The 27,597-nt window shown below is 36.8% G+C and overlaps 1 protein-coding gene across 4 annotated transcripts in view; it reads left to right on the forward strand.

Annotated features, from left to right (window-relative positions):
- Nucleotides 1-27,597, forward strand: part of DIAPH3 (diaphanous related formin 3) — a 449,656-nt gene that overhangs the window by 209,790 nt on the left and 212,269 nt on the right. For all 4 annotated transcript variants that reach the window (XM_040991319.1, XM_040991320.1, XM_040991321.1 and 1 more), the window contains one exon: nucleotides 4,079-4,180. In XM_040991319.1, coding sequence (XP_040847253.1) covers nucleotides 4,079-4,180 — 102 coding nt within the window. The remainder of the gene's footprint in view (nucleotides 1-4,078; nucleotides 4,181-27,597) is intronic.

Genomic DNA, 27,597 nt, shown 5'->3' on the forward strand with positions numbered 1-27,597 from the left:
TTACTTTTCCAGGTTCTAAGAAGGTGGCTGCAGTTGTCAGGTCACAAATCAGTGCCCATATGGGATTCTAGTGCTGCTGCCTGGGGATTAGTCTTCTATGCCATGACACCAGCCCCCAGAAATAATTTACAATTTTTTCACCCACTACACACACACACACACACACACACACACACACACACATCTATTTAATGCTAATGTATCAATTTCTTGCGGATTTCTACATAAGGGATAAATAATATATACCTTCATAGATTGTAGGATTGAAGAGTAAGACAATCTACAGCTTAACATCTTGTTTTAACATCTGTTTAACATCTTTTTTCTAATAATGGGTTTTCATGGACAAATAGTATTTTAGCAATAAAAATCATGGATACTAATGTAAATAAATAATGTAAGTTATTAATTACTTTAATTTCATCAATAAGTGCTCTCTTTAGAAGTTCTGTTTCCTTCTATTCCAAATATTAGATATCATTGTCTCTTTGGTGATTTGTATTGTGATTCTCTGGATATGATGAACTACCTAAGTCAGCTCTTCTTCAAGTACCCTTTTCCTCACTGTAGTATGTTTGTTTCACTGGATTTTATTTTTTTAATTGTTTATATATGTGACTTCTTGCAGATGATATTTTTCATCTTAATACATGTTTGCATTATAATCAATTTTTAAACATTTACATATTGACTTTTACCCTAACCAAATGATTGTTTTGGGTGATTTTGCTGTTTTGTTGTCAAGAAAAAAAAATGATGCTTAAAGAATAAAAGATTTATTTACTCAAAAGTCAGAGAATGGGAGAGACAGAGCGAGATCTTCTAACTGCTGGTTCAGTACCCAGATTGTCATAACGGCCAGAGCTGGGCTGATCTCAGGCTGGGAGCCAGGAACTTCCAGTGCATCTCCCCTGGGAGTGCAAAAACCAAGGCAGTTGGCTGTCCTCCACTGCCTTCCCAGGCTATCAGCAGGGAGTTGGGTTGAAAGTGAAGCAGTTGGTACTCCAATCGGCACCTACATGGGAATTTGGCACCACAGGTCAAGGGTTAGCTTGCCATACCAGCCCAATAAAGTGCATTTTAAAATTAATGTCTTAAATGTTTTCAGTCTCATTTCATTTCAGAATGCGTTTATTTTCTGTTGCTGCTATAGCTGTTTACCACATAGTTGGTGGCTTAAAATAACACTAATTTATCATTTAGTATTTCTGTAAAATGAGTGTCTGGCACAGACCCTACTGTGGTAAAGCCAAAGTGTTGGCAGACCTGTGTTCTTTGGGTATAGACTCTAGGGAGGGATCTAGTTCATTTTCCTTTTCAGCTCATTGCTGCCCACATTCCTTACCTCCCGAACAGCTTTGTGCGTCTTCCAAGCCAAGCCTCTGTTCCTTTCTTTCATAATCACCTCTCCCTCTCCTTGTATTCTTTTGTCTCTTTTTTCTTTGCTTAAGAAAGACATTGGACATTGTACAGCCTAAGATAAGCACTTCAATCTAGACTCAGTTGCCAGCATCCCTAATCCCATGCCTTTGTCCAGGTAATCCAGTGTTTTTCCAGGTTGTGGAGATTTTGACGTGGACCTCTTTGGAGACAGTGTCATTATTTCTGCCTACCATATTTACTGCTATTAAACTAGGCTTTTGAACTTGAAACCTAAACATTTATCTTACACAAAGTCTCTTCTTAGTTATGAAAAAATAAAGCCTGAAAAATTCATGGTATTTTTATCCTTAAAAAATCCCATATTTTAGCATGAGGAGCTGCCTGTTTTGAAGTGGACATGAAGCAGAGTATTATTTTGCGTGACTCTCTTCACTCCAATGGCTGTATGTAATCACATAAAACAAAAGGTCTGCAGTGTTATTTTATGCCATTTTCCTGCATCATTCTCTATCTAATCACCTTTGTCCCATCAGTCTTTTGCTAATTCACTTTGCAAATATTTCATTTTATTTTGTATGTGCAGGGTATCATATGAGGCTTAATCAGAGAGACCTTGCATTGTTGGAATTGATATTTTGTCACGGGAGGTGGCATTTATAAATATAATTATGAAACAAGATGAGCATAGCTGTATGAAGATTGGTTTAGCACTAGAGGATGGTTGCAGAATGTGCTCTGATGTAGAGGCAGGGGACCCTAGAGGCTTACTTACAAATGGTGCTAGCAACAGTTATTCTGATACAAAAATATTTCAAGCTTTGAGGGAAACATTGGGGTGTGTGTGTGGACCACTGTGTAGAATTTAATTTGACAAGAGCGTAATTTGTCAAGAGTGTGTGAAAAATTTGGCAAGGAGAGATCAAAGGAAGGAGGGGCCTGTACTTTACAAATTGGGATGCTTCACATTAGAATACAAAAAATACCGAAGTAAAGAAGTAATACTGTATGACAGATGTTAAACTCTAATTATTAACTAAAAATATTCAAGGAGATGTGATGATCATCTGAAAAGATGCTAAAGAAACGTAGCGACGAGATATGGTAGACAACTTGGTGCTGCTGTCAGCTAGATTTCTCAGAAGAAAATAGAAACAATGTTTTTGATTTCAAGCAGTTCTAGTAAGAGAAATGGCCATTGCAAGGAGTGAATAGTTTGCCTTCATTCAGTTTACTCCGTCTCAGTGTAAATGCCTCTGGTGACTCTGATCTTAATTTGCCACCCTCTTTGTTTTTGCCCAGTCAACCAAGGCTTTGTCTAAATGTACACAATGAATCAGTGGCTTTGTACTTCCATCTAAATACTTTTTTTAAAAGATTTATTTTATCTTTATTGGAAAGTAAGATATCCAGAGAGGATCTGCTTTGCGCTGATTCACTCCTCTGCCAGCCACAATGGCTGGAACTGCAGCAATCCAGAGCCAGGAGACTGGAGCCTCTTCTGGGTTTCCCACGCAGGTGCAGGGTCCCAAAGCTTTGGGCCATCCTAGACTGCTTTCCCAGGCCACAAGCAGGGAGCTGAGTGGGAAGCCGGGCTGCTGAGATTAGAACTGGCGCCCATAAGGGATCCCAGTGCGTGAAAGACAAGGACTGTAGCCAGTAGGCTACTGTATTGGGCTTGCATCTAAATACTTTTAAAGGATCACATTCCCCAGTGCTGTTTTCAACTAATGCCACCAAGGGGGATTTCCTATTCATGATTCATATAACATGATGGTGACTTATTATCATTTGCATATGACTTTGAACTTGGGCAGAGTTTATTGACGTCATAGTCTGGAATTCTGAGTACTAACCATTCTTTCTTTCCCTCCTTAATTTTAGTATTCATACAATTATAGTAATAGTACTTGTTCAGCGGATTGTTTAACAAGTAGAGCTCTGTGAGGAAAGCATAGTTATGTGTGTTTCTTTTTTGTAAATGTGCCGCTTGGGAAGGCTGAGCGTGGATGGAGGAGTCAGAACTTTCCCAGGAATCTGTGGTCTCCAGACGGTAGAGGAGACAGGCAGAGCCATTAGCACCATGGGCACTTCAGGTCCTCTCTGCAAGTTCCTTTTGTGTCTTCGCCCACTGCCCTAAAGTTTTCTTTTACATCAAAAAGTTACTTTGTCTTTAAGAGATGCCTTCCATTTTTCCTGTTAAAACCATAATCCTACTGACTAAATCTCACAAGCACTGTCATTAAAATTCCCTTGATTTCTATTCTTTGCCTCACCGTTTAGTAGCAATCTGATGATTTCTCTTCCCCCCCTGAGTGAAGTGCTAAAATATGTTTGGCTTTGCCTGAAATTTCTGACATTTAATTCCCTGAAGCTGCAGCGTAATGCATCACATTTATCCAGGTGAGAAAGCTGTTCCTTTGGTATACGTCGAGCACTTCTTTCTCAATTATAAGTTAATCAAATAAACATTCAGGAGTACTTGATTTGAATATGTAATAACTCTTGGGTAGAGAAGAGGAAAATTTACTGTTCTCAAGATGCCAAGGAGTGTTGCTTATGGCTTAATGTAAAGGAGATTCCCCAGGAATAAAATCACGGATTAATTTCTGTAATGGTTTTCATTCTATAATTTATGCACTTGCCTAGAACTTGAGAAATACATTTGGTCATGACAGTCTTTTGTTTCAATTTTTAGAACTTAATAAAGCATCTTCCTGATCAAGAACAATTAAATTCATTATCTCAGTTCAAGAGTGACTACAGCAGCTTATGTGAACCTGAGCAGTTCGCTGTTGTGGTGAGTACATGTCTCCCTGTGAACTCTTTGAAGAGATTGATAAATACACCACTTGGGCATAAGACATAGAAAACCTAAGGCTTTCCACACATTGTTACTGCATCATTTCTAGCGTTCATCATGATCTTTTTTTTTTTTCCTCCTAAACCTAAGGATATTAGGTGAAAAATTACCTTGAGTTTAAATATGGAAACTCTGACCTTAATTGATGTCTAAAAGACATTTCTTTTGTTCTCTATTTAATGGCACGGTATAAAATAAAAACCCCTCCTTATGAATAGAGAGTATGTTTGTGATTTATTCTGGAACTGTGCATTTCAACATATTTCAGTGTCTCATTCTAATCACGAGTTCATCTCATGGTGTGGATTCTGAAATTAGAAATATTGTCTCTTTCTTGGCAATGAGAGTGGAAAATGAATTCAGTTATTAAAAAATGTTCAAGACACCTTGATAATCATCTTGTTCAAGCCTCCTTTATTATGGAGGCTGGCTCTAGAGAGGTGAGAATAGATTTGCCAATGGTATGTATTACAGCTGTATTGTAAGTGAAACATTAAGGTTTTTATCAGGTTTTCCTTTCCAGCTTTTTTTTCTCTTGCCGTTGAATTATTTTTAGGTTGGTTACTGTCATCATAAAGATACTTTATGGTAGCAAGTTCTTAATAAGTTTATTTTTCACCTTTCATCTTCAGTAATATTTCTAGTCTCTAGGCAAGGATGGGATTGTAGGTAATATAATTTTGAAAAGTCAGGTTGATGTAACAGGTATGCCGGTATACCCTATTTGTCGTGTTTTTGGCTTTTGTCCTCACACACCTGCCTATCTCATCATAAATTGAGTCTGCTTAGCTCTCTTACCCTCAGAGGTCACAAAGCTCCATGTACAACAGAAAACAGAAATCCTTCCTATTCATCTTACAGATTTTATTCTAAGATTTTGAAACTCACTGTCTTTAAGAAAACAAAAATACTTGTTACTTTTTAGCCCAGTTCTCCAGGCTGTTCTCTCTGCCTTTTCTCCTTTTCTCTGTATTTGTTGGTTGGCTCTGTTTTAGGTTCCCTAGGCATTTTGTCCTTTGCCTGCTTTCTGTTAGATACTCCACTTGCCTTGTCTTCAGTATGAATGTAGGTGCGTAAGTGAGGAATTAAGTTTTGAACCATTGATTATTTAAGTGTGGATTTTTTCTCATGTCTTTTGATTTTTTAATTAAAAGCACATGAAGCCTAGCAATTTTATATTTTCCATGTATACTAAATTGAAAATACGTATGATATTACGTGAAAATGTGTAATTGGTAACTTTTGATGTTAAATATTGTATTAGAAAAGACTTGAAACCATTCCAATGTGTTCCTCATTTATAAGACTGAGCTGAAATGTACCTAGTTTAGAAATTATTTCTACCAGGAAAATCGTAAAAAATGGACTGGGTTAGCTTTAGCTCTTTCACAGTTCTGAATAGAACAAAAATCTTGACTCTTCTCATTTGTTTCCGTCATATTCAAAGTTTCTGTTTGCTGTGTTTCATATTCAGGTTCTATAGGCCAAAAATATGTTGTACAGCATAAGCATCATAACAAAAATGAGCATAAAGTCAAATTCTGATACTTTACATAGTGTACATTTTTATTTTTACCATTTCAAATTGATTTACATGAATTATTAAATGCGTTTTTAAACCTGTGTCAAACTTCAGATCCTGGTTCAATTCTCCAAAATTGTTTTAGATAAGCAACTCTCATTTCTGGTAGAATTATGTGGAAAAAAAAATGTACCTTTACAGGACATTGAAGTTCCCTTTATGTTACTGTTTGAAATATTTATGTTTCAGTGGCAGATAGACAGATTTCTTCATTCTAATAGCTCATTCCCCATATGCTCACAGCAGCTGAGGCTTGGGCCAGGCTGCTTTCCAACGCAGGTGCCTTGGACTCAGGTGCCTGAGTCACCACCTGCTGGCTCCCAGGGTTTACAGGGGCAGGAAGCTGACATCTGAGCTGGGAATGCAGCCTTGTGTCCAGCTCAGGCACTCAAAATTGATACATGCATCCCAATGTCTTCACAGAATGTTAAGGACAAGTGTGGTGTCATTTAAGTTTCTTTAGAATGTATCAGAAATAATATTTGAATTTAAAAGGTTTTTTTTGTAATGTGCTACTGTTAGTCAGTAGCCCAGAGCTACTTGTTTCATTTCTTCATTTGAAAGGTAGATGTGCATGCATACACACATAATCAGAAGGAAAGAGCGAGATATTTTATCTGTTAAACCAACTAAATGACTGCAACAGCTGAGTCTGGGCTGGACTAATCCAGGAGTCAAAAGGTCAATCCCAGCCCTTGTCTCCACATTAAGTAGCAGGGACTCAAGTGCCCAAGTCATCCTTTGCTGCCTCGCTGTGTGCAATTTGGAAAAACACTGGATCCAAAGTGGTCCTGGAACTTGAACTCAAGCCTTGGATTTGGGAAATTCATCCCTAAAACATTTGTCATCTCTCTATTACAAGAACATTTGAAAATTCTCTCTCTTAGCCATTTTGCAATATGAACTTGAAATCCAAAGATCTGAATCAAAGCCTTGGGGCTAAATAATAGCAACCTGATTTTGTGTTGGTACATTTATGTTTTCTGTTTAATGGGAGCAGCAGGCAGGTTAAGCTGCAGCTTGGGATGCCCGTACTCCAGGTTGGAGTGCTGCTGGGAAGCCTTGATTTTCGGTAGTTCAGCTTCCTGCTAATGTGGCCTGGGAGTGGCTCCATCCTTGTACCCTAATGGGAAACCAGGAGGAGTTCCATGCTCTAGTTTTCATTTGGTCCAGTCCTTGCTGTTGAGGCATTTGGCGAGTCAGCCAGTAGCATATTCATGTTCATTCTTTATCTCTGCATTTCAAAAAAATACAAGCAAACAGATTTTTTGAAAAACCTGAAAATCTGATTTAGTGTTAACTAATGGTTTCTTTACCAAGTGGTATTTTGAAGGGTTTCTCTGAGAAAAAGTTGCTCTCTGTGTCCATTTATAGCAAACTTTGAAGGAGTAAAACTATTTACATGGCTGTTAGTTTTTGGTTTGGGTTTTTGGAAGAGGACACTGATTTCCTACGGTTGTGCTAATTTGACATACGCTTTTCCCTAGAAAGTTGAGGGCAGAAATTTCTATTGGGAAATTGGTTTGTATTTAGATTGCAGTAGCTCCTATTTAATTTTATCAATAGATTAAGAAATGACAATAGACCTCCTAGAAACTGTTACTAATTGGATCAGTTGCCTGTGTCTCTTGGATTCTTTTCCTCTTCAGCCCCGTGACATCCCCTCATCCATCTGCCGAAAATATTGCCTACTTTCCAAAGGTTGACGACGCCTGTGAAGTGGAACCAGACTTTATTTGTATGACTGCATTTCTCATATTTGCAGTGTTTCTTTGATCAATAAGCCATTAAGTAAAATCACAGTGTTCACAGTGACATGGTTTAACTGTGAGAAATGATTTATGTAAATATTCTGAGGGATCAGAAGATTAGCTGATTTTGGAAAGAGGCCTGAAATTTGCATTTGAAGTTTGGTATAGTAGGTTTTCTTTGATTAAAAATTCTAGGTTTTTGAGTATTTGTCTCAATATTATTTAATTTAGCTAAGCAGCCATTCTTCAAAGGAATCCAACATTTATAGGAAGATGGAATTGAACAAATGTCCTCTTTTGTGTGGTGTATTTTGATCTGTCACCATTTGGTGTCACTGTAGGGCAGGACTTTTAAATGCCTTGCAGTAGGTCTTAATTTAATGAAGAAATAGAAGTTCATGCATATCTCTTTGCATTTAAAAAATGCCTTGTTTTAAAATATATCACAGTAGTCTTGTTGTAAAACATTCAAACATAAAAATACTGAATGCATTGCGCAAGTTCCACGTATCCTACTTTCTCTACTGTATTGCAGCAAATTGTCATTTTTAGCAGCTCGCTGTGCTTTGAATCCTGTTTCTTTGTGTTTACCAATGTATGTATGTATGTTCATGTGCATGTTGAAAAAATGTATTGTTCTGTGTTTTTTGCCATGTATTTAAATTTTTTGTGTTGATTGTGAAATCTTGTTTTATAATCATAGCTGTTACATTTTTTTCCTCAATCTATTAATGAAGGATGGCTAATTGAGGGTTTTTTAAAAAATAATTCTGGATGTGTGTTTGCATATGTATGGGAAAGCAATGTATCATAGTTATGAGCATAATCTGGCTTTAAATCTTAGCTGTAACTTATTAACTGAATGATTTTAAAGAATTTTTTAATCTGTTTTCTTAATATGAAGCAGAAATGTATTGGTTTTCCATGGCCCCATGCAACAAATAACCACAAGCTTACTCCAAGTACATTTTCTTGGAGTTGTTTTCTCTCTCTCTCTCTCCCTCTCCTTCCTTTTGCCTCTTTGCCTCTTTTTTTGTAATAAAATTCTAGAGTTTGCAAGCAGAAGATGGGTCAGTGAGGCTGTGATTCTTTTGAGGACCGTAGGGGAAGAATTGGTGTGCTTGCTTTGTTCACCTAGAGGCTGATCCCATTCTGTATCCTGTGGTCCACAGGCTTCGTTCATGACTCCTTTAACCCTCCTGTTTTCACTTATAAGGAAGAACTCTGTATGTTGTGCCTTCCCAGATAATCCAGGATAGTTGTCCCCATCTCAAGGATCTTAGGCACATCTGCAATTTCCTTTTTGTCATATAAGATGAGGTATTCAGAAGTTCCAGGAATTCAGGATTTCTGTCAAAGGACAAAAATAGTGCCAATCTCTATTTAGAATATAAATTAGTGTAGTAGATATGTACAAACGATCTTATAAGCTCTTTATACAATTTAGCTTTTGTTACTAAAATCTTTGTTTTGTCCTAAAATTGAAATGCTAAATAAAATGGTATTTTTCACCCTTCCAGGAAGCCTATTAATTTATGCTATTCTTCTTGCACCATCACTAATACTTTTATTGTTCTGTTTTCACTTGATTTTTAAATTTTCTGAATATTAATTGAATTTGAGGCACTCACTACATGTTTATTGGTTATTTGTATGTCCTCTTACAATTGCCTATAAGTATCTGCTTTATTTTTTTGTTGGCCTTCTAGTTTGTAGGAGATCCAGAAATAATCTTTCTGACATTCCTTTGTAAATAGTACTTTTTCTGACTACTTACCAATTATTTTTCTGTTTTTATTTTTGATGTTTGGTTTTAAAGTATTGAAATAAACAAGTCCTGTGTGACTCAGTTACTGGCTTAGATATGTGCTGTGCTTACTTGGATCACAGAAAGTAGCAGTTGCTTGAATTCTTTAGATTGATTACGTGGATAGTCTTGAGGAGAAGTGAAATAAAATGTGGAATGCCACTGGAAAGCCTTCACTGGCTATCTCAACTTGTAATTGTCTTTCCAGACGTGAATGTCATTGTCCAAAATTCCTACACCAGTGATCAGTCTTAAAGAAAGAGCTCCACTGAAGTGTAACTTACAGTGAGAAACTCATACGACAAAGAATTTAACTAGTCTTGACCTAGGAGTACTTCAGTGAAACCATTGTTACTGCAGTAAAGTCATTGAGCAGACTCACCATCCCCACAAATTTCCTCTGCCCCTGTATCCCCTTGCCACCCACCCAGCATATATGGTCTTTCCATGTAAGATTTTCCGTCATTTACTTCCACCTCATGTCTTCTCTTTTCTGAAGGCACGGCGTCAGGTGTCAATATGCTGTATTCCCCATCTATCTTGAAAGCTCTCCCTTACATTGCTTTTATTACATATGAAAAATCACTGTCCTTCCTCTCCATTGCCTAGTACTCTGTTCATATTTTTAAGTGACTTTTAGAAGAAACTATAGTGTTCACTTCACTTATGTTTTGAATGTTTTGTTGGCTGGAGTCATGCTCATTGTTTTTTCCTAGAAAATGGCCCAGCTTTTGGCCTATAATGACAAAGTAATATTGGTTATGTTGCGGGGTACGTGGGAGATCATGCCAGGCAAGGCTAGGGTGTATTAATGAGTCTTTATTAACCAAGTTTGGTGGTAACAAGGGCCCACTAGAAATAGCAAGTCACAAGTCCATATAGCAATCCAGTCAACTGAAACTCTAAGAGGAACAAATGGTCATTTCCCTGAAGTCCATCTGTTAAACTGAAAACCTATGTCCCGGGTTCCCCCAAAATATAAGTTATCCTAAAAGACACACAGTGAACAACCTGAGCACACTTACAAAGCTGCAGACATTCACCTTTCCTTGGCCTCTCTGCCTACATTCCATTACTGCTAGCCTTCCCCTCTCCTGGAACTCTTGAAACTATACACGTTAGAAATACAGAACATCTTAGCAATAATAGCTTCATTGCCCTGCCCAAGCAGTGAACAGCAGGTAAGGAATACAGACACTCAGGGGCCATGCTCAGGGACTACCTGTCCTCAGGTCTGTCTGCAGGAAGCCAGAGAGCAAGCAGGTACTGGGGATGCCAAGACCAGAGTACCGGAGCCATGGAAGCAGGGGACCAACAGAGCAAGCCCCTCCCTATCATGGTCCTTTATAGGGGCTTGTGAGGGGAATGGTCATGCAGCAGTGCAGTACCACCTGCTCTCATTGTTCAGGTGAACATCACAGCTAGGCAGAAGGGAACACATAGGCAGGGAATGGCTTCCATGCTCGTGACCCTGAACTAACTGCCTACCCAACGACAGTTAAGTGAATATATGAAATAATCAAGACATAAACATGGAATGGATTTTACCAAGAATAATAGATTCTATAAAAATCATTTCTAAAAATAAAAATGTTATCTGTTTCAGATAATTTTTTCATTTTTGTTAAAAAGTAATGTTTTGAGTGGCAATAGGTTACCTTAGATATAGATTACAAAAGAATGCTTTTGGATATAACTCTACATTCACCATCTTTTAAAAAAATAAGTTAATTTTTCGTACTTGCAGATTTGTTGTGAAATTCTTTGGTCTTCTGACATGATTCACTGTTAGCCTTTTCCTGATTTCTCCTGTTCTTGCAGGGAATTCAAGGCGAAACACTGCAGCAACCTTGTTTCTTTTCTTGTCTCACACCAAAGACAAATTTTCATGTGGACATTTGTAGTTTGCAAAGCAGGATTTCTTTAGGAAGAGGGGGGAAAAAGGCTCCTGCCCTAGTGGCAAGAGAGGGCTCCAAGGGAGGAAAGAGGAAATCGGAGATCTCCTGCCATAGTGGCAGGAGCGAGTTCCAAGGCAGGAAAAATCCCAAGAAAATGGTGGAGATGGTTATCTCTTATAACCATCTCAGGGGAGTGACTCAAAAGGTAAAAAGAGAAAAAACTCATTCACAATGGACAGCAGTGTAGCACCTTGTCTGGAACCAGACATGAAAGGGTTGAACTGGTAACTTCCTCCTGCCATTCTGATGATAAGCTGAGCATCCAAGCACCATTTCTTTGACAGTGCCCCTGAGATAAGTGTGGGTCATGTCTCCTTGCTCTTTTTATGGCAACAACTCTTAAGAGATGGGGAGTTGATATGTTGATTCTGTCTTTTGGTGGTCGTTTAAGGGAAGGAGGAGCTCTTGGAAGGGCAAGGAATGGAGAGGAGCACAATTTTATATTTTAAAAGATAACTTTTCCAGGAAGCAGAGGACGTAACTGCTGCCCTACCATTGCAGCACTACCATTGCGTCTGACTCCTCACACTACAACTTGGAAGGCTTTCTTGTTAGACTGTGTGAATACCATGTTATCCTGTTCAGTGACTTCTCTTGATACTTTGTGGTTCTATTTTCTTAAAACTATTGAAGAATTTATAATTTTCTATAAGAGTTAATGCCTTTTTGAGGCACTTGAGAAAAGATTGACAAAGGTAACTAACTGAAAGCATATCTCGACCTGTCATCCAACCTAAATATACAAAATGTTTATACTTGTAAACAAAATGTTTACATATACACTTATGTTTCATAGGTGTTGAGTATTTCATCTGCTGTGTACATGTACAAACACAAAATCAGTCATATTCCCAGAGCTGGCACTTTTGAAACTCTTGAAGTCTCAGGACTGTCTTCCTCTGGGAAACAGGACTTTCATTTCATTCACCATTACTAGTTTGTGGAACCTCTCCTCTTGTCCCCACTTCTTTCAGATCTTATGGTGCTTTGGATAGCAGTTGGGCACTTTCGTGCATGTCTCTTCGCATGCAAGCTGTATGTTTGGAGAAACAAATTATTTTATACTTATAATCACAAGTATTAAAACCCGAGACACACATTTTTTTAACAGCATAAGAAATCCAGCTTTTTTTTTTCAGTTATTCTTGTCACTATAATTTGCAAGCTTCTTGACATATTCTATCATGATGCAGGACTTAATATTAACTCAGAAGCACAGATGCATTTTCTTTTACCTAGTTCAGGGCTTATTAATTTTTCTTCCCTCAAGTTATTGATTTTTAGCTGAAAATTCTTAAGACATTTAATGCTTCTATAATTTTCCATTTGATATGATCTCTGGCTTCCATCTCCTTTTAATAGCTTAAGTCAAAATAGTTACGGTGCTATTTGAATTTTTAATTAAAGTGATTGGAATTTTATTGGTTTAAGTAGTGAATAGCAGCTGTTAGCTAAAAGACAATTTTTATCTTACCTACCCGAACATTTCTTTTTCTGAAGATCTTTTTCCTCAGATTTCTTGATAATTCTGCACTTGACCCAATTGAGTTTCGTGTTAACCAATTTCATAGAAAATGATGCACATCTTTCCTTTGCATGTTTGATTCATAACCCAAAATAGTGTGTAAAAGGTTGATCAGTTTGTCCATGTGTGCTGAAATTCACAGGGAGTTATAGGATTTTCAAAGATTCAACTTGATGTTTTCATTGTTGGATTATCTTTGAAAACATTTTCTAGTAGTAATTTATCAATGAATGAGTCAGAAAGTGCTACCTGTAGCAACTTTAATAGTGATCTAATTGGTCTGGATATCAATCTTTTCATGCTGTAAGGCCTTGGATTTTAGGGACAAACTTGCATCTTGAGGTTTATGTTGATAACTGCTGCAGAATTATGTCTGCTTGATTCAGCTTTAATTTGTTCATATTTGGCAGATATTTATTTACCACCTACTGTATGCTAGCCATTGCTGTAAGTCTGTTGCAGTAAGCCTGTCTCTGAGTACTTATTTGTCTTACATTTAGTTGGAGACAGTAACAATATCCAGATAAACAAAACTATGGTGAGATACTGGATAGGGGAAGTTGTGAGCCAAGTGTTTCAATGAGTCACCTGCTGAGACGGCTACTTGGAAGGAGAAGCTATTGAACAGAAACCTGAATGATTTGAGTTTGGTGTGCAGATATCTTAAGTGATGTAGACATCAAGGAAGTGAGAGAGAAAATCTAGCTCTGTAAGGCCAGTGTTTGGGGCAGAGTGATAGAGAGGGACATGATAGGCAGGAGCTGATGATTGTGAGTGCCCTGGGGTCTTGGTTTGAGCCAAGTAGAAGCCATTAGGCAGTTAAAACAGGGAATGGGATGCTGATGGTGGTGCTTCCATGGTTTCATTCTGGCAGTGGGGTGGATGCTGAAGATGGGATGAGGAATATGATTTACACTTGGTTGTTGGTTTAAATACCATTTCAGTGGTCTCATTATTATGGTGAGAGTGGTGATGAGGCATGGTTAGATTCCGGATACTTTGGCAAACCATTGACATTAATTTGGGTTATAAGAGGAACCAAAGATAACATAAAGGTTCTTAGCTTGTGCCATTACAACAAGGAAGGAGGCCTTGTCTGAAGACTAGATTGTGGGAGGAACAATCACTTGAAGTGCTTATAGATATCTAGGTGGACATGTGAAGAACGCGTTGGGATGTAAACTAGGAGCTCAGGGGTAGAGATAGAAATTGAAAAACCAGCAGGATACAGTGCAATTTAAAGCTGTGGGACTGGATGAGATCACTGAGGCAGTGAATCAGAAATGGAGCACAGTAGGCATTGAAGCAAAATGTGAAATATGCAAACCTTAGTGTTTTTTCCCCAGTCTTCTCCCTGGAGAGGGACTTATCATCAGCAAGGTTTTGTTTGTTTTTGTTACTGGTTACCACCTCTCTGAGGAAAATAGCAATCCCTGATCGAGGGAATTGTGCAAGGTGATTTTAGAATATGACACTATTGCAGGTTGTTTCAAAAACTAGCCACAAGCTGGGGGTGAGCAGGTTCTTTGACACTGATAGTGGATGTAATCCATCAGGGACTTTTGGGAAGAAGCCTGAGGTCTTAAGAACATATCTGTGAAATGAAAGAGAAACCTGCTTTAGCTGCAGACCTTGCCCTTAAAAAAAAAAAAATGGAATTGTCTCTACTACGTCCTATAGCCCCTGCATTATGCACTCATATACTCTAAGTTTAAAATGCCTAAGTGGGCAAGCATGCAAAGTAACTCTCGTTTAATCAAGGAATTGAGTTCATTTAGTTCAAATCTACATGAAAATAGTAATATCAAATCCTGCCATTAAGTGGAAAAATCACTCACATGCTAGCAATTGTGTCTATGGAGTGGGAGGATAAGTGGAATTGAGCTCTGAATGAATTCTCTTAGGAGCTTTTGTTACCCCTGTTCCCTTGAAATTAGCACAATGTCAGATGCATTAAATAAAGCTGCAATTCTTTATTAGAACTAATAAAAACACAGCATGATCAGAACGATATGCTAGCACTGGCAAGTTGCTACCACTAGTGAGAATTTTAAAAAGTTAAAAATTTCACTTGTAATTTCTAAATTTCTCTCCTTTGACTTGGTGAAAAAAGGTGCAGAGTTCTGCATGTGTTTCTGTGAATTGCATACATGCAAAGGAGTTTTCTAAGATAGGCTTTACCCTACATTGCATTTTTGTTCAGTCTCATTCCTGCTTTTCTTTACAGCATAGCAATGTGAGTTTTTTCTTCTGCAGAGATAGTCTATGTGAGAAGGCTCCCTTACTACATCCTGAAAGAGTCGTGTTAGTATGAATTGCCTTGTCTAACTCATTACTCTTATAGTCTGACCACTTTGTATCCTATGCCCGTGTAAAGAGGACAGTTTCCATCCCAATGAGAAGTACTTGAAATGGCTCTAGGATATCCAGAATGAATTGTGGAGTTTCAACTTAATTTTACTTGGAGCTCCTGGGACAGGGTATATGGCAATTTGGACCAGTATTTATTTGGTTAATTATAGGCAGTACTTGTCTAAGTTGTTCTAAGCACATACTCAGTGCTTGCTTTGTGCTTATATTTTTATTTTGTAATGAATTATATGTTTCATTAAACATCCTTATCTTCCATACCAGACATGGTTCTTTTGAAAGGATAAATGTGTTTACTTTCTTTCTTCTAATACTGGGTCAAGTTTCCTATCCTTGGAACTTAGCTATTATCCATTATTACTGCTATTTTTCTTTTTTTTCCAAGGATGCCAATTTTGTATCTAAATCCAAATAGTGTATTCATTTAGGGAATGGGTCAAGGAATAGGTAGAATGACTTTTTCCATTAGTGAAAAGCCACCACTATAAACCACCAACATCATCATTACTAAATCATTTAGATTATATTTGTATAGATTCCAAATGTATTAGGAAACGTGTTTTGTGTATGTTTGTACTGTTCCACTTACAGCATATTGCCTTTTGCTTAAACATTAAACAGTGAAGGTTTAAAGGTACAAATTGTAATTAAAGTGTTCTATGGTTTGTGGTTTTATGATGAAACTACAACTGTGCCAAAGTTTATTGTGTGAATTGCTCATTCATTGATGTCACTTTGTTTCTCTTGCTCTTTTATGTGATGGGGCATTAGTTTCATTTCACACTGTGGGACAGATAGAGCCTTTCCGGCCTTCATCAGTTCTTCCCCTGGAACCTGAGGCACAATAGACCATCTAAGTAATTCTAATATAAGCTGTTAGTAGCTTTGCCGCCATGCATTTCCTTCAAGATATCTTTGTTTCCCTAAGTTCTGACCTAGGATTTCATAAAACATCCTATAGTTTAAATATAATTAATAAAAACTACATCAGTCTCAGAATAATCCTTTATTGCTTCCTTGTGTGGGTGTTTTCCACTCTTTTAGTTTTGCTCTTTTGAGGCGGGGAGTGGTGTTCTTTACTTTTCGGGTACTGTTCATTCCCCCACCAACCGCTGCTATAGTCTAAGCCCATTCTTCCTTTCTTATTTTAAAGGCATAGTTACTGAGAGAGGAACAAACCGATCTTGTATCCTCTGGTTCATTCCCTAAATGGACACAACTGCCTGATCTGAGCCTGTCTGGAACTTGGAGCCTCTCCTGTTCTCGCACTTGGGGGTTCAGGAGTCCAAAAACACAACCACGTGTGTGATGCTTTACTATGTCCCGTACCTGAATCTACCTTTGCCTTAGATTCAGAAGAGTTTCCTTTCTCTCCCAACCTTAGTATGCACATGGTTCTTATATTCTGTTGAAATTGCATCACATGAACCTGAGTCCTCTGACACCTACAGTCTAAGCACTGGGTGAACTTTGAACTTCAGGGCAGTGGAATTTGGGGGAAAATAAAAAAAGAAATGTCATAGCGATTTGATCTGAATCCTAAAATGCACGTGGTAATCATGAAGTCTGAACCCAAAGACTGAACAAATTTCTCAAATGGCACAAGTTCATTTTTAAAAGTCTATTGATTAATTTAATCATAATTTAGAAGCAGAATGAAAACTACAGATGGTTGAGACTAAGTAACTCAACAAGGTACCATTTCTAATGGATTTATTCTTGGAAAACATCCGGATACCTTTGTAAATAATATTATGGAATCAGAGCAAGAATTTGTGAAATAGCATAGTTTCAATTAAAGGCAAAGAACTCAACATGCAGTTGTTTCTGAAAGTAGAGTTAATGCTTAAAAATAATAGTCTGCCTAGCAAATAACACAGAAAATGGCCTTTTGATTCATAGCATTTAATAAATTGGCACCATAAAGACCTTTTCCATTGTCACTCTCCCTGTCCCGTATTGTTTATCTTGCCTCCCCAATATATAATCAGGAACTTGAGCATTGCCTTTTGGATGTTGGCTTTTAATATTAGGTTTACGAATCTGACTCAGTTACATGTTTTTACTAGGATCTTATTCTCAACTTCATCTTACCCTTTCACCTTTTGACTGAATAATCTTTATCTCATCCACTTGTCTATCCTGAACATGTAATTAACCACTTGTAAGTTTAGAGAATTTTGTAAAGTGACTCTTCAACACCATTATTTTGCATGTACTTTTCAGTTATTCAGAATCCCTTGTTAAATGATTTAGAGAGGCATGCAAAGATTGCTCTGCTCATAGTATGTGTTTTATTAATGTTAATAAAATGACCATGCAAATTCTAACTTAAAGGAGTATGAAGCAGGTTTACTAATGGTTAATAACATTGTTGAGAAAATGTGCAATCTCGGGGATGAGGATACATAGCAGTTTGTCATAACTGTATGTGTATTTGTAGTTGTCATTGATCATTGCCTATTATATTTTGAGGCCAGTGCTTCATGTTTAAATGTACTGTCCATGAAGTATTTAGCAAACTCCTTAAAAAAAAAATAAGTGACAGTGTTACTGCCAAGCTTAGAATATTCAGATTAGTTTCTGAAATTTCTTTTTCCTTGTATTATGTTATCTCCTCTCATGTACTTTGATTAGTGCTATCATGACATATCTTTGTAGTTCTTCTAATCTATTCCTACAGGCAGCACTTTAGTTAAGTCTTGCTTTCTAGCTAGTCTGATAATGTATATATGTATGTATGTATTGGAAAAGTAGAAATGAATCTTTCATCCATTGATTCATTTTCCAAATGGCTGCAGTGCTTACAGCTGGACCAGACGAAAACCAGGGACTTGGAACTTAATGTTTCATTTGTAGCTGCAGGGACTAAGAACATGAGTCATCTTCCACTGCTTTCCTAGGCAGATTAAGAGGGAGTTTGATAAAAAAAAATAGAGCAGCTGGAACACAAACCAGGGTCCATTTAGAAGGTAAGCGTTCCAGGTACTATCTTAATCCATTGCGTTGCCATCACTGCCTCCTTTCCTAACTTTAATGGGCAGGATTTAAGTAATTTCCATTGAATGTGGTTGTTCTTGGGGCAGTGGTGAGTGGAGGTGGAACAAGATTTGAATATATCTTCCTCTAATTATTTTATGTATCTGGTGACACTGTCTTGAGATTTTTGCATCGAATATTGGAACTCCACCTTTTGAGTACTAGCTTTTCATCTTTGTCTTGCTATATGACTGCATGCCTTAGTGTTTGGCTTAAAAATTCTTGAGATTTCAAATCTATTTTTTAAAAGTCGTATGCCTACTCACCTGTGTAACATTTCCATTGTTTACTCCTTTGTGCTAGTGAAGCTCTCCATCAGGAATTTTTTTCCTTCTTCCAGATGGGCTCCCGTTAACATTTCTTTCAGTGCCAATGAAGTATGTTATTTTTTGGAAGTTCTCTGATTTCACTATTTTTAAGATTATCTGATAAGTATTGATTCAGCCTCATCTCATGCTATGCCGTTTCTTGTGCTATTTCAACTTAATCATGTTTTGTTCCCATTTCTTGTTTTCTCCTACTCTTGCTCCTGTGTTTTTGCCCAGATGCCATTTCTTCACAACTATTCAAAATAATGTACCTCCATGATTCTCTGTTTGAATTATCTGTTTATTATAGTACTTATTCTTTCTAAAATCATTAGGTGTATGTTCTCTGTTTTTCTAGATTTCTCTCACATCTTTTTCCTAGTTATAGCTTAATTTTAGTAGAATCAGTCTGTTTTCATATATTCACTATGAATCCCCAAGTTCTAATACAGTGTTTGACATTTAATAAGGGTTCAGTAGTTATTTCATATGTAAATTAAAGCATAATTACATCTGTCTAGCTATTTTAAAGTTCCAGAAATTAGACATTTTCATTGCCTAGATGAAAAAACTTCAAACAGCAACTCCTACCACTCAACTATGAACTGTGATTGAATGACATGAAAAGCCACACTTCATTTCCTACAGTAGCTTTCATTCTTGTGTTCTGTTTGCTGTGGCTGCTTGCGAATATTGCTTTCAGTATGGTTTTTGTATACTTTCATTACTGATACAATTTTTTTGATATCTGAACATTAACTTTGAGTTCATTATAGATGCATATTTTTATTTTTAAAAAATATTTTTGTTGTTGTTTTATCAGTATTGTTGTTTTTCAGTGATAGTTTTGTAGAATTAGGAATTCTGTCCTTCCGTTGTCCTGGCTTCCTTTCCATTTTCTCCTCTTGCCATGGTCATTTCCCCCCAATATTATCACCATATAATAGTCCTTTAATAACAGACATGTTTAACAGTCTGTTATTTAAGTGAATCATGGCATTGTCAGTATAGGCAAAGGTAGAAAATCTAGTATCATACTGTGAAGGTATATTTGACTGTTTCTTTAAGATTACCTTTTTCTTTCAGGAATATAGACACACAGTGATGCATGTTATTTTAAATGGGCAAGTTAGAGCTTGAAATTGTTGATAATTCAAAATAGATAACACAAAATAAGAGTTTCATTTTTCTATTTTTGGATTTAAATCTTGTTTGTAGACAACTAAAATTAAAACAAAAAAGGGACATTTAAATCTACTGATTTAGAGACTGCTTTCTTGGTTTTGGTGATGATATGTTTTGTTTTTTGGCATAGAAACACAATACTTTTCAGTTTGATCTTCAGTGTTCTATTGAAATTTTATGACACAATCTGCTTAATTTGTTTCTTTTTGAAAAAACAAAGCAAAACATCATTATAGTCACATACGAATTACTAGCCATGCATCATTCATTTGAAATAAAGCCTAAAGCATTTTGTAGTTATAAGCAGAAAGGTCTCTTAAGATTCATCACTTTGTAAACAACATTGTTTTAAGGTTGCTTTTTAGATGTATCTTCTAGTGCCTGGGAAGCAGTTTCCTGTACTCTGGAAATCTCATTATGTAGATCTCCATACACTCTTGTAAGACTGCTTTAGAAACATAATGGAAAAGGTGAGGCTGGGCTTAGAAAACTAAATTACTGTAGAGTTAGGCAATTTTGTTGCAGTTTTGGCTTAAGGTGTAATTATTTTAGGTTCATGCTGGTGCATTTGCACTTTTATGTGCTATTCTTGAACATATACCATTGTTTCTAGATGTCTCTGCTTACAGAGACTTTAATGAAGTCTAGTAAATACTGCACTGAATACGTAGTCTGGTGCCATTGTCCTATGGATGCGGATGTAAAACTTTGATGAATTATTATATGCATATTACTTACATAAAGGATCTCCTATAAATGACTTACTAGTTATGAAGGAAGAAATAGTGATTTTCCTCTAGGAAAACATGTACACATGCATGTAGTAATGTGTCCTTTGTGCTTTGCTGTCTGCAGAGGATTGCTTTCAGGACTCCAGTGGATATCCAGTTCTGCATATACTTATGTCCTTTATAGGAATTGCACAGTATTTGCATATAACCCATGCACATCCTTCACATACATTAATCAGGTCTTGATAACATGATATATTACGAGCAGCATGCAAATAGCTGTTGCTGTTCCCTAAACAACAAAATATAGCAGGAAAAAACGGTACATGTTCAGAAAGGTATGCTGCTGCTTTTTTTTTTTTTTAAATATTTTCCATCTGCAGTTATTTGAGCCCACAGATAGGTCTGGCTGTTTCCATGAATATAAGAAATGTAAATAATAGGTTAATCTGGGCAAAGAGTACTTTTTTTTGCCATTTTTAAAACAATAGCATACCAAGGTTTTAAAAAATCTTAATGTGAAAATATTTTAAAATAAATTTAACCAAATTATATAAACCAACAATGCCACAATTTGGTAAGATATGGAAGTCAAGTTTTTTTTTTCAGGGTATGGACAACTAGCAGCAAAAAGCTGCAGTTCTTTAGAAAGCTGAAACTCATAAATCTCATGAATATTTAGCCTTTAGCTTGGTGAAAGTTTCCAATTAAAGCACATACTGGTGGTGAGTTTTAGCAAAGGATATGGCTCTGTATGAACTACAGAAACAGATCAGAATTTATGACAGCTAGGATCTGCAGGATAGTATACCAAAAAGGAAGGGATTGCACAGAAAGGAACTTCAGTGGTCATTTTAGGGATGGCTCTTAAATGTGCTCCAGAACTCTGGATTGTTCATACCTTGAGGGAGTTTTACCATAGGGTAAGATTAGAGTAGATGCTAAGATCCCGCATTATTGGGAGGGATGGGACTTCTTGCCAAAATAGATGGTCCTAGCATTTGGCAGTTCGATCAAGAGAAATGTTGTGCTTTCAGAATGATGCAACTGACCCAGTGAAAGGCTGGAATACCAGCCCTACCCACAAAGTCTCTATTGTTTCCACAAATAGAAGCTGAGTTGCCAATGTGATCTTAAATGTTAGGGAAACGCCTCTTTATTTCCACAGAGCTATTTGCAAAAAATAAGTTAAAGCCTTTGCAATTTAAAGTGATCACTCAGGGATTGATTTGTCCGCTAAAATAAGATTGAACAGTCTTAAAACTGATACTAGAGAACTAAGTTACTACAGCATTCAGCGCACACAGTATTCACTATTGATCTGAAAAATTGAAGAACAAGGTGGAGATGTAATATCAAGGTAGAAAGGCAAACAAACCAAGCTTTTGGGGTTCACTTAAACACATAGTATATATTTAAGAAATATATTCAAAGACCTAAAGGAACTGATCTTGGAAAATTATAGAAAAAAAAAAAAAAACCTGAACTCAGCAAAGGAATCTTCGCAGGGAAATGAAAGCAGTAATTTTGACCATTTGAAAACCCTCAAACTATAAAAAGCTAGTACTCAATTTTAAAAATGTATGGCTTTAATGGTATATTGAGCATTGTGTAAAAACAGATTTCTAAGTATTTTGCTTAGGATTGTTGCAAAAAGATGGAGTAAAAAAGCCAAATAGGTCCTCAAGTGCTATTGATGAAACATTATGTATTCTAAACCACCTATAATTGGAGACACAAAAAGAGAACAATGAGATTTTAGCAAATACTTGTAAAATAGTAGTGCCCAGGTCCCCCAAAATAAACAAATTTAAGAAACTCAGATGATTGCCAATTCAGATAAATATGAAAAGAAAGACTTTTAGATAGCTTTTAGTTGAGCTGCTAACATTTTAAAGAAATATAGGAAATTGTGGGAGAAAAAGGAAAATAAAAGATATTGAAATAATAGATAATAGAAATTGGCTGCAAGGTAAATTTGAAGTGTAAGGGGTAAATTTCCCATGTGAACTCAAAATTTTTTTCACACCTTTCAAAAACAAAGATATTTTTAATACAGAAGCTAAGAGTTATGATGTTAGATCTGCCTTAAAGTAGGTAGTACTAAACATTTTGCTTCAGGAAAAGGGGAAGTATACCAGATGGAAATTCACATTCTTAAAAAAAGATTGAAGAGTAGTGAAAACAATCAATGTTGTTTTTCCAGATGCATTTAAAAAGAAATTGTGAATTAAAACAAAATCACCCTGGAGAACAGTGTTTGTAATGTATTCAGAAGTTGAAGATCTGACAGTAATGCAGATACGAGGTTAAGACATTAGGAATTGTGTTGTGACAATGTGTTGTGAAACAAAGCTGTCAATGGGAAATGAGAACTATGAAAAAGCACAATTTTGACAGTACTGGTTAGATTGGTGCATTAGAGCTATATTGTTCCACCTTGAGCCATCAGGAAAAATAAGACAGATGTAGTTCAGTCAGTCAAGGAAGGAAAATACTAAAATTTGCTTGACTTACACAAAGGAGATATGGGACAGAAGGTTGTGTCTTGGTCCATTTTGCCACTGTAACAAAGTACTGAGCAGTGGAAGAAAGAAAAAGAAAAAGACCCCTTCTGGAAACAAGTCCAATGGCAGAATGCTGCCAGATGCCATATCTGGTGAGGGCCTATTGTGTGATCTATATGTGTCCTCATAGTACAAAAATTAGGTAGTGTTCTACAGTCTCATTTATTGGGCTATTAAACCATTTTTGAGGCCTCTTTCTGGGTTCCATCACAGTGATGAACAGATTTATAGCATGGGGGGGGGGGCGGAGGAAGGAGTAGACATACATTCACCCTATAGCAGAAAGGCAAAAGCAGAAAAGTAATAAGATAAATATCATAAATAGGTGAATGCTTGGGTAATGTGTACTCTGAAAAATTGAATATAATTACACGGTCAGAAAAAAAATAATTCTCCAGGAATTATATGTGAATGTATCTTTATAAAAAGCTGAAAGAAATCATGTCTATACCTCATAATAAGAAATCAAAATTCATAAAGCCTGATGGTATCAAATAGGGAACTGGATAACCACCCAGTGAGACTTTAGCACTCAGAATAATTCTTGAAAATGTCGGCCAAGAAATCTGTAAACATTTAGCAAATAAATACCTGTCAGCCAACACAATCCACAACAATTATTGAATATATGTTCTTAAATGTTCTTAACTGCATGTGAAATATTTGTCCAGGTAAACTGTGTGGTAAAATAAGTCTCTAATTTTGAAGAGTTCAATAGCTTGGGCCCAGCATGGTAGCCTAGTGTCTGAAGTCCTTGCCTTGCATGCACTGGAATTCCATATGGGCACCAGTTCATGTCCTGTTCCTGCTGCTCCACTTTCCTTCCAGCTCCCTGCCTGGGGCCTGGGAAATTGTCGAGGACAATCCCAACACCTTGGGACCCTACAACCATGTGGGAGACCTGGAAGAAGGTTGTGGCTTTTGGGTTGGATTGGCTGCAGCTGTTGCAGGCACCTGGCGAGTGAACTAGTAGATGAAGGACTTTTTTTCTGTATCTTCTCTGTTAATCTGCCTTTTCCAATTTAATGAATAAATAAATGTTAAAACTGTCATGACCTGCTGAGGTTGATTTCAGGAATGCAGAGTTGGTTTAACAATAAAGACTTATTAATATACCCAGGTCATATTATCAGGAAACAAGTAACAGATAATTGAGGAATAAAATAGGTCAGAAATAATTCATACTGTTTTTAATGATTGTTTAGCAAATGACATGGAAGGAAAATTTCCCAACCTGATAAGCGACATCAGTGGAAATCCCGGAGCAATAGTCCTACTTGCTGGGAGAAAGCTAAGTGCTGCATCTTTTATGCCTTTGAACCAGAAAAACATGTTTCTTTTCAATCATCATAATTTATGTCCTGCCAGGTTTAAGACCTATACATCGGAAAGGAAGTATATCATCTTCATGGTTTAGCTGCTCTGATTATTATAGATATTTGAAGAATCTGCAAATAAAAGCTTTGTTAGACATAATGACTTACAAGGCTGTAGAAAATAAAAGCAGTTGTGTTTTTCTGTATAAACTAATGAAAAACATGAAAGTGCACTGTTTGTAACACCACCAAAACTTTTACTCAGATGCACTTATATCCATTGGGAAGTTGCAATGTGTTGCTGAAAGGAATGAGTGAAGTCATGAAGAAATGGATATACAAGAGTACTTCATAAAATTTGTAGCAAAGTGCAGTCTAAGGATTATTTTAGTGTAAAAAGCTCTTGAAATCCACACGTGAACTTTTCTTGATGCACATTCTGCCAGAAGTTTTTTGGAGTTCTCTGTGCTTACATTTTGGAAGACTAACTTCGTTTATTATATTCTTCCTGCATATGATCTGTTGATTCCAGATATTCTCAAATTCCCAGCAGGTTTTATTATAGATATTAAATAGTATCGGAGAGCTTCTGGCCTGTGGAATGTCCCTATGAGGGTCATAATCTCATTTGATCTGGCCCTGCCAAGGTAGAATCTGCAATTCAGTAAATCTATAGCAGAAAACATTTTCAGTTGATAATTTTGTATGGCTCACGAATGACGTTATAAATATATAAATGGTCCTTGGCAAAAAAAAATGTTCCCCACCCTTACTTGCTACTAAAATTCATGGAGCATGCAAAAACACATTAGAGTAAACTACTGTTTAAAAAGGGCAAGTTTAGAGGACTTAACTACTGATTTGATATGAATAGGTTCTCTTATGACTGTGCAAAAACTTTTCCTGAAAGACTAGAAATAACCTCTTAAAGATCCTGTTTGCTAGTTTTCTGTAAAGACTCCAGGGTTTGTGAATTAGGAAAGGATGTTCTTTATAACAAATGGTGCTGCAAAACCTGGGTATCCTTTGCCCGAAAATGAATCCCAGCCCAGGCTTTATAGCACGCTAATTAGTGAACAAGGCAGGGTAGCCCTAAACTGAAGAGATAAAATGAAAAAGCTTCCGGAATAAAACATGCATCAGTAAAGGCAGTGTGAAGTGCTATAAATCACTTCGCTAAAGTTTTTTAAAATGTGTAAGCTACTTGTTAGAAATGAAAATACTACAAAAATATAATAGCTTGTAATATTATCCAAAGGTTTTACTAACAAATGTCCACAATCGAAGTGACTTAAAACAGCAGAAAGCTGTTCCCTTGTCTGTGGCAGCCAGGAATCCTGAATCAGAGCAGCAGCTGCACTTTCCTCCAGATTCTCTGAAGGAGAACCTTCCTGCTTCTGTCTTGCCTTCTGGTAGCTGTGCCTGGTACTTGGTGTTTCCTGTTGTGTAGAGAAACGACTCCAGTTATGCAGCATGTTGATGGCAACCTCTCCTCCCCGACCCCTATTTTTCCCCTGTCTCCATTTCTCCTTCATCCCCCTTGCTCTTGTCTCACTGCTGTTTGTTTTATAAGCCTTTGTGTTAAGGACTGTTTTAAATCCAGGATGATCTTGACTTGGAGGTGCTTGAGTACATCTTCAGAGAGCTTGGGACTTCTGTTGGACACAAGGGTTCTGTCTGCTTAGGCAGATGTTCTGCTTCAAGACAGCTGCTTCAAGGAAAGCGAGGTTTTTTGGTGGGCTTTTTTTTTTTTCTTTTTGCGTTAACGAGATAGTGGGCAGTGCTTGTTCCCTAAAGAATCTCCCATCCTATGAAGTCATCTGCCAGAACTTTTGTGCCAAGGATAATTGCAGCATCAAAGAGAAGGGGAGAAGGGAAGGTCCTTTCTGGTGAAAGTGTACAGCATCATACTTAGTTCTAAATACAACTAAAATGGGATTCCCGAAGTTTCAGCTCTCCTTGTTTGTGGTACTCTGTACTGTGTTGCAAGACAAGCTTTCCTAGAGTATCCTCTGTCAATAAGGCCGAGAAAGAGAAGTTGGAGATTCTCTGGCTATGTTCCTGTGCGCTCTCCTCCCTCCCTTTTGCCTGAATAATACACTGTTACACTTTGATATAATATTTATTGGGTCCCTATTCATCACACTACTACATTTCTCTTAGCTCCCAGCTAAGAGGACAAAAAAAAAAAAACCTCAAATATCCATCAATAGGATAGTGGGTGAACAAATTTTTGGATATTTGTAAATGAACTATTGTTTATTAATAAAATGGAAGTACTAAATCACACTATGTTGTATGACAGTTTCAGAGACTTTTTTTTTTTAGTGAAAGAAGCCAGACTCTCAAACTGTTGTTTCATTAATATAAATTTCAAAAATAGTCGAAACCAAGGCAGAGTGATAAAAATCAAAAAAATCGGTTTGCTATGGAGGAGTGGAAAATGTCTGGAAGCTGGTGTGAATGAATTTAAGACACTAATATGGTTCTGAGTTTTGTGCCAGCTTTTTAATTCAAGAGATATGAAACTTATGTGTTGAGTGTTTGCTAAGATTGCCAATTTAAATAGGAATGCTCTTGCTGTCTAGCTTTACCACCTGTGGCTTTCCCACTTGCAGATTCTGAGTATCCTTAGAGCTTGTTTGGGCTTGTGATGTAATCCGTGAGGGTCCAGAATTGATGAGGATGTGCAAACTGTGGTAAAATCAGGTTTGATCATGAGTCCATTTCTTGAGTATCGGAAAGAATGTATGTGTTGTGTTAATATTTTTTTTTCTATAAGTCTTGCCTTGGCTTTGCTCCTTTGAAACATGTAAAGATTGCACCATATGCACTTTACTGTTGTGTAGCTTTCTTAAATAGTTTCAGCATGGCAGCTTTAATATCATAAGAGCACATTTATTTTAAAAACATTTTTGATATTCTGAGTACTACCCAGACATAAGGCACTTACATAGCTTTTTTTTTTTCCCCCAAGGCTTTCTCCAAGTGAAATGAACTTTATTTTTTTTCCATGAGAATTATGGAGATCTTGAACATATTGGCCCTCTAACAGTTGAAAGAGATATTTTTCACATAGTTAGAAAAATCAGGTTCAAAACTTTTCTCTGTATCTTAGTTCTGTTACATCATTACTTTCTCAAAGTACCCTCATTTGTTTTTGACTAAGATGCATCGTGTTTTCATACCCTTCTACCTCTCCTGCAGAACTGAGG

Source organism: Ochotona curzoniae, unplaced genomic scaffold (genome assembly GCF_017591425.1).
Source record: "Ochotona curzoniae isolate NIBS_2020 unplaced genomic scaffold, NIBS_Ocur_1.0 contig_64, whole genome shotgun sequence".
Classification (NCBI taxonomy): Eukaryota; Metazoa; Chordata; class Mammalia; order Lagomorpha; family Ochotonidae; genus Ochotona; species Ochotona curzoniae.